This window comes from Amia ocellicauda, chromosome 17 (genome assembly GCF_036373705.1).
Source record: "Amia ocellicauda isolate fAmiCal2 chromosome 17, fAmiCal2.hap1, whole genome shotgun sequence".
NCBI classification, from domain to species: domain Eukaryota; kingdom Metazoa; phylum Chordata; class Actinopteri; order Amiiformes; family Amiidae; genus Amia; species Amia ocellicauda.
Window position 1 is genome coordinate 21372669 of NC_089866.1, and position 11472 is coordinate 21384140.

At 40.6% G+C, this 11472-nt stretch overlaps 1 protein-coding gene across 2 annotated transcripts; it reads right to left on the reverse strand.

The window, feature by feature from the left end:
• Positions 1-344: 344 nt before the first annotated feature.
• Positions 345-4525, reverse strand: pus1 (pseudouridine synthase 1). Of its 2 annotated transcripts, none has more exons than XM_066689440.1 (6): positions 4437-4525; positions 3399-3652; positions 3103-3240; positions 2784-2886; positions 1887-2584; positions 345-1780 (listed from the first exon to the last, which is right to left on the reverse strand). In XM_066689440.1, exons 2-6 carry the CDS (start codon positions 3600-3602, stop codon positions 1748-1750), a joined length of 1176 nt encoding a protein of 391 aa, XP_066545537.1. In that variant the 5' UTR covers positions 3603-3652; positions 4437-4525; the 3' UTR covers positions 345-1747. The 2 variants fall into 2 exon arrangements, with proteins under 2 accessions (XP_066545537.1, XP_066545536.1); XM_066689439.1 differs by having other exon boundaries at positions 4079-4514.
• Between the last annotated feature and the right edge of the window lie 6947 nt (positions 4526-11472).

Here is an 11472-nt window from a genome sequence, read left to right on the forward strand (position 1 = left end):
AGTTTAAAGGTGACGGGCTTTGTATCAGGAAGTGCATGAAAATGGTTTCACGCTTTTGTGAATAAAGAAGAACTAGGATCATATACAAAGATTAAAACGATTCATACAACTAAAGACGTACTATTAGTTAACAATAACATGCTGCAAAACACCGTCAACATTATTCAACGTTATTTGAAATGACAGTAATTGCTATTTTTATGACTGAATGAAGGTCTTGTTAAAACCCTGCAGTTCAGTCATGAATAAGCTGTAGCGCGGTGCCAATTACTAATCTCAGCAGGCTGCCAAAGCAAATTGAATTATGTTAATGAGCCACAATGAAAAGCAAATGAACAAATCTGTATACACAAAAAAAAGGTACTTTATGAATAAATGTACAAGCAGTGGTTTACAATGTCGGCAACCAAAACAACAAATCACACTGTGAAACTTATATACATATTAAATCATAATACAAAATATTTTTTAGATATTTCTGTGCAGCTGGAGAACTCTGATTTATCCACAGATGACTATGGAAGCAGGAAGACTCTGGGAAGTTGAAGCCCAATGCATTTAACACACTAATCTACAAAAGTAGTCAAATGTAACCAACAGTAATTATTAATATGTCTTTCCCCACAGAGCTTTCTTTGGGCACGAGAATGGCAAAACCAGAATATAACACAAGCATCTGTTAAAAATTCTCCAGGGTGTTCAAAGGTGATCATGCAACATAAACCATGAACTTAATTGAATTCCTTGGATACAGACTGGTTTGATGGTATTAAAATAAAATAAAAAATAGCACCACAATTAGAGTTCCAAACTGCAGACAAAATTCTTGGTTGACCCATTTTCAGACCATTGCATTTGACAAGATACATATACAGCTCTGGAAAAAAATTAAGAGACCACTCCAAGTTCAGAAATCAATGTTAAGTGGTCTCTTAATTTTTTCCAGAGCCGTATATGCCAAGGTATTATTATGCAGTAACAGAATTCGAATTCATGTGTGACCAAAAAAAAAGGCTCATATTATAATTAAGAGCGGTTTCATTTTGCAGATAATCAAAGTTTCCCCATTTGGGGAAGGAGAAGCCCCAAGGCTTTTTTTTTTTTTTTTGCTGCAGCATAAAACGTCTGTCTATCATGCATCAGTGCTTAATGGAATTCATTTTTCTGCTTTGATTGATATTAGTAAGTTTTACATCTGCATTGTCATATTGCATGTTCAGCATTTCCCTTTTTAACATGAAAATCCTTCACAAAACTGCACCACTGAGGATTCCATATGCAAGTCCTTTTTTTTTTTTTTTTTTTACATATATAAGAGTCTGCATTGAGAGAGATATTGAGATTAAATCCTGAGGAAAAAAAAAAAAGTATAGCAATCCCTGACCCATGGAAATGAATAAACAGCATTTTAAAACAAACATTTTATTTTTAAAGCTAGGGTTTGGTTTTCTTTCCCCACATGGAAACCCACGATTGCCTACGATTTTTGAAGTCTCATCATTCCTTGCAATAGAAAACATCCTAACTGAAGGGAATAGACTCCATTTGGAAGGCTAAGGCTTTTGTGGTCCATTGAATCTCCAGGGAAAGGAAAGTCTTTTTAACAAATATGCAAGGAAGAAAAAATAAGAGTTGATTTCCTGGGAGTGGATGGGAGTTTTGCCACTTGGTTGGTTAATTCCCTCGTATAGGGTGAAGTCTGGCAAGCAGCAGCACAGTGAAAGGATTCGACAGTTTGAAAAGCTGGTCAGTCAGAGCCATTCCCTTCGTCTTCATCGTCCTAAAAAACACAAAAGAAACAAATATAATCAACCAGTTATACCAACAATGGTTGTTGAAAATACAGTCGGCTCCACCACTTTACACCACTTTCTCATCAAGCCTACCTGTGGTCCCACTTTGCTGTTCTGAGCTCCCGACGCAGTGGCTTCAAAGTCATGGATGTGCAGCGTGCCTAACCAGTTCACCATGGACTGCTCCTCGCGCTCCGTCTGGATGATCGTAGGGTAGATGTGCTCTTCTTTGAAAGCCAAGATCTTTTCCTCCTCGTCCGCCCAGTCGAGGGGTTCATGGAGGCCGTCGCTCCCGAAGCGCTTGTTGTACTTTTCAAAGTGGACTTTCTCCAGGACCAGGCCCAGGCCAGGCGCTTTGGGAATGTCCACCTTCTCCTCGCCCCAGCTCCTCTCCAGGATGCCATCAGACGCATAGCCCTTTACTACGGCGATCACCAGGCCAATCATCTTCCTGATCTGGTGCATCATGAAGCTCTGACCTTTCACTTTGATGATGGCAAACTCCATGCCCTGTCGGATGAAGGGTTCCTCGCAGAACATTTCCATGATGTAACGGCGAGCGCTGGGGTCCCGGGCGGCCTTCTGTGAGGTAAAGTTGTGGAAATTGTGGGTCCCTTTATAGCAGGTAAACAACTTGTTCACCCTCTCAAGCGTCTCCTTGCTGAGCCGATAGCCGTCGTCCTGTTTTTCCTGGTCTTTGTGCGCAAAGGCCAGGGTTGGCAGCATGTAGGAGTATGTCCTGGCGTCACACTTGTTCTTGGAATTAAAGCCGCCAGTCACTCTTTTGAGACCTAGGAATTAAACATTCATATTTACAACAGGAGCGTGTAAACCAGAGAACCGAGAGAATAACAGAACTCAACAGAGGAACAAAACATTAATTATTTTGGATATTGAAATAATATTTTGTGCAGCAGGGAAATCCAGTTCTTTTGATGACCATATCACTTTCCTATTTTGTTATTGTCAACACACAGCATTTGTTCGCACCTAATACTCTGATTTGGGAAGGTAGCTGTCCATTGATTTTCTCCATAATGTCATCAATCAGCCACAGCTTGAGGGAAACAACCTGACCTGCTGCAGAAACACCCTGTTTATAAAGAAATAGATCAGTCAATCAATCAATCAATCAATCAAAGAACACTATTGCTCGAAACACACAAAAAGTTAACCAAAGCACATTTCAATGGGCCTTTAATTACTCCATTTTCTAACAAACTCTTGAAACAATATTTAGCTCTTAAACGTTTATGGACAGTTTGACTATATTTCTACAGGAAATAACACCCTAATTTCTGCACAATACCTTATCAGTCCTTGCACATCTCTGGAATGACATCTTCTTCATGTCAGTGCCGTGGTTCTCTGGAATGCACCCCGACTTGACGAGAGATTTGACTAACTCGTCTTCTATAGTCTTGAACTGCGAAGAGCCCACATTTCTCTGGTGAAGAAAAAACAACGTCAGCCCGATTATGCATCAACAGACGTACTTTGCATTCCTTTGTATGTCTTGCAAAAGTCCAGGGACAGAAATCGGTAAATACAACAACACACAAAAAAGCTGAAGAAAGAAAGTGACCAGCCAAACGGGCTACCTACCTGCATACCATGATACCCTTTGCCAGAATAAGCCATGAGAAGAACCACTTTTCTTTTGGGAAACTTCTTCTGCTCTTCTGCGTCCGATTTCAATTTTTTGTCCACATGGCCAATCTCTCCCAGGTCAGGCTTGCCTTCTGATGGGCGCTTGAGTGGCTCGTTGGCCTCTGCTGGGATCTCCTTCAGATGCTGTTCCTCGCTCATTTTGCAGGACTTTTGAAACAAACGGACGCTCTTGGCTTGATCTGACCGGCCTACAATATAAGCAATATATTTTTATATATATGTAGGTATGCATGTATATGTATGTGTATATATATACACACACACACACACATACATACATACATACATACATACAGATAGAGTGCCTTTCAAACAGGTTTTTATGCATTTTACTGATTGACTGATTGTTTATATACATCAGGTTTCAAAATAACTTCCATTCAAAAAGATGTGGTGAAGAATAAGACATTTTATAGTATTTATATGTACATGGTTTACTGTAGCTACACCCTTTCCTATCCGACCAGGATCACAATTAAGTTTCTGACTCCAATCATAACTAAAACCAAAGATCTGATCAGTGTAGCGAAGTCAAATCTACGCATATTCCTCAATAACACGGGCACCAGCCTAAAATGTTTGAATTTTTAACGAAACTAAGACACTTAACTTACCTTGGGCACACCTAATGAGGGGACTTGGTAGTATACTCAAAAGCAGCCGTAATTTTAGCATCTCCTGCCACTGTTACTCTTTTGTATAGAGTGTTCAGCAATTTCAATCTAAATAAAGTCGTTTCTAGTTACACGATCGCGATTTAAATCAACACGCACCGAATACAGGTTAGTTGTCAAAATAGACCCAAGTTTCACCAGACGTTAGAAAAAAGTGCCGCATTGATGGCCACTCCTGCAGACATCCCCCGATCAGTATGATCTACTGCAGATTCATCTCCTAGCAAACAATTGCATCCTCACTACTATACGATAGTACGGTGTCCTACAATAACTCGGACAGATGTCGTGTCTTTACCCTGTCCACGGCGCTTCAATCCTCGGCTATCTGTCCTGCCGCCGACCCATACACCCACGTGGATAGTATCCTCCGCGACCCTTGACCTTTCTGCGCGACCAACCATCGCGACAGACGAGAACACGGAAGCGGCCACACATAGGGTATAATACGGTAAATACATTACGACCGTCGTCGGCACTCCCCCACGTATTACCTATAATACTGCGCACTTCAAATAAAATAATGTAAAATAGAATTACATATTGGCTTATACAATACATAAGAACCATTGCTGTTATCGTTTGGCTCGTCGTAGTGTGATTTAGGTGTTTATCAATCCTAGTGATAAAAGCTATTACCCAAAACCAAAATCCGAGGCTTCACCCGCTTTAGGTACATGAGCACGAAGAATAACATAAACTGATGTAAGTTCATCTTGATGCTTCAGCAAATATTTTCATACATCTTCAGTAATAGAGTAACAGACTTAATCCGAGAAATCCTGGACTACTTTACTGGATCCCTGCTGTATTTACCATATGTTGCAGTAGAGGGCAGCATTGCCTTTCCAAGGACAAAAGAAAATGGCCAATATGGCTAAAATACGTTGTATAACCAAAATAACCAAAAACACATTTCCCACGTAATTAACTGGATTTAAACCCAGTTATTGGTTTGCTCCATTTTCCATTTTGGAAACTATAAAATGTCCACACTTGTCCAGGCAATGCAATATGTCAATCAATCATGTTGGTGAGATCCATTCCAAACCAAAATGCCATGCTGGTAGGATATTGTAAATATTGCAGATTGCCTTCATATACATTTGGACAGCTAATTGTAGGAGGGAGTACTGTCCCAATTTACTTGGTAATATAGTGTACAGCCTTGCAGTGTCTTTGATACATTTATTTCACTTCAGAATGGAGCACTCAACCCAAATCCCTTTGACGAGGTACAGCGAAGCAAACTGCAAATGTTAATCCAGTTTGACATTGGTGATGCTCTTATGTTTTCAGCCGGAGAAAAACACAATGAATAAATCAAAGCTTTTTCAGAACTCAGTATTAAGCTTAAAACATATTAATCATCATTTGTTTGTCTTCATTCAATATTTATAAAAGAAAGTATTATATAATGAATATTTTAAGACTAGGAGCCTGACCTGAAAGTCTGTTGCACAAAGAGAGAGCCCGTGTTTTGAAGCACATCTTCCTTGCCTCAAATACAGACAGCCAGTCCCTCCTGTCATTGCAATGCAGTTCACATTAATTCAAAGAGAAATCCTAATATAGGTCTGTCAAACAGAATGCAGTATTACAGCTCCCCATGACAAGACAAGATTGTTTCTCTGTTAAACATACAGTGCTCTTTATAGGGTGGAAAAAACTGAAAGGGATAAGAACAATACGCATTACTTCACAGGTCTAGGTTGTTACTTGAGACACTGAGTCATAGACATACCTTATTTTTAAAAATGCTATCAATGATAAAAACACATTCTAGAACATTTAAGCTGAGTAAACACTCATCAGAATCAGGATAATTGTTCCCAAGCTTCTTGAGGCACAGAAACCAGTGGTTTTCCATAGTGATGATTTGAGTGGGGGGTTATATTTAACCTATTTAAGCACAAATACTGGTACTACCTGACACAATTAAAATCCTACGTTTTGTGGTTGAAATGATTACTATGATGATGATTACTTCCAACAAGAATATTAGACAATGACTAATCAACAGTTTAATTAACCGTAAAACAAATATGCTAATACTGACAAAAAAAAGTGCATATTTGTTTGTCTGCCATTTGTGTGCCACAACTAAATATTCTTCAATCCTGTACTCTGTTGTGAGGAGATACTTATATGAAGGCAACAGGGTTACCCGAGAGAGGCATTGACGGAAGCAGATGAAATGTGCTCAGAATATGTCCAGACACCAGCCGTCCTCTATGAAACTGTAATCGGATGGTGAGAGATGAAGACAATGCTGGCTGGGAGCTCTGTGCTCTTTCCATTTGGGCAGGAGTTCAACAAAAACAATAGAGAGAGAGAAAGAGAGAGAGAGAGAGAGAGAGAGAGAGAGAGAGAGAGAGAGAGAGAGAGAGAGAGAGAGAGAGATGTATCTCTTGCATCTGCCAGGACATAACTCAGCTCATGCTTTTAATATGTAAACATGCATTAGAACTGAAGGCCTCTCAGATACTCATGACAGGAGGAAGCATGTTCACTGTGACTGGCTCTGAGAGGGGGAATTGGATGGAATTAATAAAAAAAAAAAGACACGATGAGAAAGCCTACATTTCTAAAGGAGAAGGATATTAAAAATTCGTCTAGTCATATTGTATGAGTTATAGTGCAGGGATACATTTCCCAACCTCCATATTCATTGCCGCATCTCTCTATCAATCTGTTCGTGTCTGTAGTGTTTATTTTCTTTGTGAAAGTTAAAATATGAAGCTATATTTTAAGTAGTGAAAGGCAACATATGTTAGACTCGTGTAAAAACAACTTTTCATTTTCTTCTTCCATCCTGCCTTACATGTTCATGAGAAATATTCAAATAGGGGGAAAAAATGTTATTCAGATAATCAAATTCTCAAAACAGGCTAGGAATGCTGATTTTCAAAGAACCGTAAGATCATCTTATCCAATTGTAGTTCCATGAAGACATGAAGACAACAAGCTGCGTTTGTTGCTGCCGTGTTTGATGGCGTGCTCTTCTGAAGGGTGAATCTCATTGTGTACAGAGGTGAACAGAGGTCTGGATGAGAGGGGAAGCACATGTCCAAACTGACAGTTCCTATTCCTCTCCGTGACGGCTGCCCATATAATGAGATGGTCTGGGAATTTCATTAGCGCAGCATATTCTGCTCCAGTGACAGGACAGCTCATGTTGCGCTTGAAATTGTTGACCGCTCAGTGACTCCTGGGAAAATGCTGTGAACATTTCCACTTCCCTTCAGGATTAAGTGTGAACTCGCTCTGAAAGGGACTGACCCCTGAAGCTTATCTTTGTGAACGAATAGACATCAGGAGCAGCTTTTGTCCACTGCGTTTAATACAGCTAAACCGCACCTCCCCCACACAATTACACCATTGTGGTACTTACAGAAACATCCCACAGACAACTTACAGTGAATATATATAAAGAATTCTAAACATGCAATATACAAATAAGATAAAACAGTTATTTAAGCATGGACTTTGAATATAGATTAGGAAAAATGTCCTTCTGTTTAATTTCTCCGGATGGAAAACTAAGTAGTGGACAGCATTTTAAATCATATTTCCACACTTCACTGAATTATACACTCACCTAAAGGATTATTAGGAACACCATACTAATACTGTGTTTGACCCCTTTTCGCCTTCAGAACTGCCTTTATTCTACGTGGCATTGATTCAACAAGGTGCTGAAAGCATTCTTTAGAAATGTTAGCCCATATTGATAGGATAGCATCTTGCAGTTGATGGAGATTTGTGGGATGCACATCCAGGGCACGAAGCTCCCGTTCCACCACATCCCAAAGATGCTCTATTGGGTTGAGATCTGGTGACTGTGGGGGCCAGTTTAGTACAGTGAACTCATTGTCATGTTCAAGAAACCAATTTGAAATGATTCGACCTTTGTGACATGGTGCATTATCCTGCTGGAAGTAGCCATCAGAGGATGGGTACATGGTGGTCATAAAGGGATGGACATGGTCAGAAACAATGCTCAGGTAGGCCGTGGCATTTAAACGATGCCCAATTGGCACTAAGGGGCCTAAAGTGTGCCAAGAAAACATCCCCCACACCATTACACCACCACCACCAGCCTGCACAGTGGTAACAAGGCATGATGGATCCATGTTCTCATTCTGTTTACGCCAAATTCTGGCTCCACCATCTGAATGTCTCAACAGAAATCGAGACTCATCAGACCAGGCAACATTTTTCCAGTCTTCAACTGTCCAATTTTGGTGAGCTTGTGCAAATTGTAGCCTCTTTTTCCTATTTGTAGTGGAGATGAGTGGTACCCGGTGGGGTCTTCTGCTGTTGTAGCCCATCCGCCTCAAGGTTGTACGTGTTGTGGCTTCACAAATGCTTTGCTGCATACCTCGATTGTAACGAGTGGTTATTTCAGTCAAAGTTGCTCTTCTATCAGCTTGAATCAGTCGGCCCATTCTCCTCTGACCTCTAGCATCAACAAGGCATTTTCGCCCACAGGATTGCCGCATACTGGATGTTTTTCCCTTTTCACACCATTCTTTGTAAACCCTAGAAATGGTTGTGCGTGAAAATCCCAGTAAGTGAGCAGATTGTGAAATACTCAGACCGGCCCGTCTGGCACCAACAACCATGCCACGCTCAAAATTGCTTAAATCACCTTTCTTTCCCATTCAGACATTCAGTTTGGAGTTCAGGAGATTGTCTTGACCAGGACCACACCCCTAAATGCATTGAAGCAACTGCCATGTGATTGGTTGGTTAGATAATTGCATTAATGAGAAATTGAACAGGTGTTCCTAATAATCCTTTAGGTGAGTGTAGAATGCCAATGTAATATAAATATAATACATGCATGCTTAGAGAGTGTCAATTATCTTTTGGCATTCTGAGCTCCGAGTGTTCATAAATTCATGTAAAGTGTAAAGTCATTTCCAGGGGCTTTAAAATGGCCCAAAATAATAATGAATAAAAAAATACTAGATGTCCAGGTTTAGTTTGTTAAACATCACTAACTAGTGCATATCCATTGGGGTTTGGAATCATAGCATGGAGTCAATAAACATCCCCAACATTGATGGATCCATTTTGAACTTGCAAAAGGAAACTAGCTGCCTGGGTAGAGTGCGCTTGAATATCAAACGTGAAGAATATTGAAACAGACTTGCTCTAATGCTAACAGCTGCACTCTGCTTTGAAGAAGTTGGGGTGCTGCCAGTGAAAGGGCAGGGGAGACATCCCAACGCAGAGATCACCATTCCCTCTTTATTAGGGCGATGTCACAGATGTCTTGGTTCGCTGCCGTTCTGCTCAGGCTTGGCTCAGACTTGTTACTCTGGCGATAGGTGACGATCTGCAGGCAGGCCAGGGGACAGGCTGTAAGCTTCAACAAAAGGTGCTTTATTTTGCTCGGAGCTGTTGGGAGATCAGGGCCGCAGTGGCTAGACGAGACAGCTTTGTTTGAGAAAACACCACCAGAAAAGACACGCCTGTCTCGGATACCTAGCAACCAACTCCAACAGGACAGAAGGAGCCCGGACAGGACAGAGTTTTCATTGATGCATGCTGGGAAGCTGCCAGCTCTGTTTCTGAATGAAGGACTTGATAATGCCAGGGGGAGTCTTGCTCATCACAAGGCGGCCGTGTCCTGCAACTTACTGTCCCCGTTCCCCCCTGCTCTTGCTGGGCTTTTGCTTTGCTCAGGCCGGTCAGGGCTCCTGGCTTTGATAGCGGTCACACGTTCTTCACGGGCGAGCTCTGCCCATCTGTGGCCTTAGACTAGAAAAACTTGCTTTTCTCGTACACTTACTTTCAGGGCAGCCAGATCACACCACCACAAACACTTAGAATTTCCCCGTGAGGTTACGTGAAGGCTATGTGATTTTATCATGGGGGGTGACACTTTGCAGCAGCTCCTTGGCTCATTCCATCTAGTGTGTGTGGGGGGGGTTCGAATGGCCTAGTCCTCAAGTCTTCATTCCCTTATTCAAGCAAGTCTATGCCAAAATACCTTATACTACTTATGTCTTGTGGCATTGTCTGAACTCCTGCATTATATATATGGTGAAGTTGCATTGTGTGTTGGCTTTCCCTGTAAACATACATTGACTCGATTACAAAATTAAACCAACATATTTACCTGCTAAGAATTATGAAGCAAAAACATAATTAGGTACCCCAATTCTAGAATGAATAGAGCAGTATGTCACTGACTTGTACACCTTCCAAGTAAAGGGTGGACAAAGCGTTTAATATTTGTCAGATTATTTTCTATTTTCCATTCACCCAATTTCACTGTCGTTTATATACGTCCAAATTGGCTCTATAAATGTCCTTTACGAATCTCATTCTCGCAGACCTCCTAAGAACTCCTATGACAATGAATGAAATTTGGATTGTGTATCCAGAATTGAAAAAGAAGCTCAAATCTACTCAGAAGTGTGCCTCAATCCGGCTCCAGCATTAATATTGATAGGTTTTGCACTTGTCTATCCACATGGGGAACGCCATTGTTTGCTTCAGCTGAACTTCTTTCAAACTGAACATCAAGTGGCCCTTCTCCGAAGACATCTCTGTGTCCAGATCTTCTAAGGAATTTCACAGAGAGCTCTGGGAATTCAGACCCCTCTCATTCCACAAGAAGAAGAAAACTGACAGGGAATCGGCCCCGTTTTTATGAATGTTTCTCAAAATCCAAAACCCTTCTGAATACCGGACTGAAAAGACTGAAAAGTTTTTCACCTTACTCGAACTTAAAAACTGCAACTGGAAACTAGAATTTTAAAGTGTCTAAAGATACTTTGTCTGGATGTGACACAACATAATAATAATAATAATAATAATAATAATAATAATAAAAAATAAAATATAATTTAATGTGTTATTATTATGCTAATAGGCAGGTCAGTATTGGTAATAATTTGTAGGTTAGACTAAGCAGTAATAGTATTTAGGTTAGGCGTAGATTGCATAGTTTAGTAACAGTAGTATAATAACATGTCAGTTAGTATCCATAATAGCCTTTAAGTGACAGTTACTGTAACAAAAGTAGTGATATGATAGTATAGACAAACATTACAACAGATACATAAATCTGGGTGGTCTGTAGTAGAGGAGAAACTTAAAATAATGACTTGTACCTGAAAGTTCAATTGTTTCCAGAAATGAACCTGTACATACTTCCTACAAGAAAACCAAACAAAGTCACAGGTTGAAACTCACCAGCTATTAGCCATTGTCAATTTTCCCAGCAGCCGTGCTAGTAGCCTTGTCCAGCGTCTCTCAGGCAGCAGTGTGGTCAGCTGACAAGATAAAGTCCCCTGGCTTCACCGAAGTGTGTC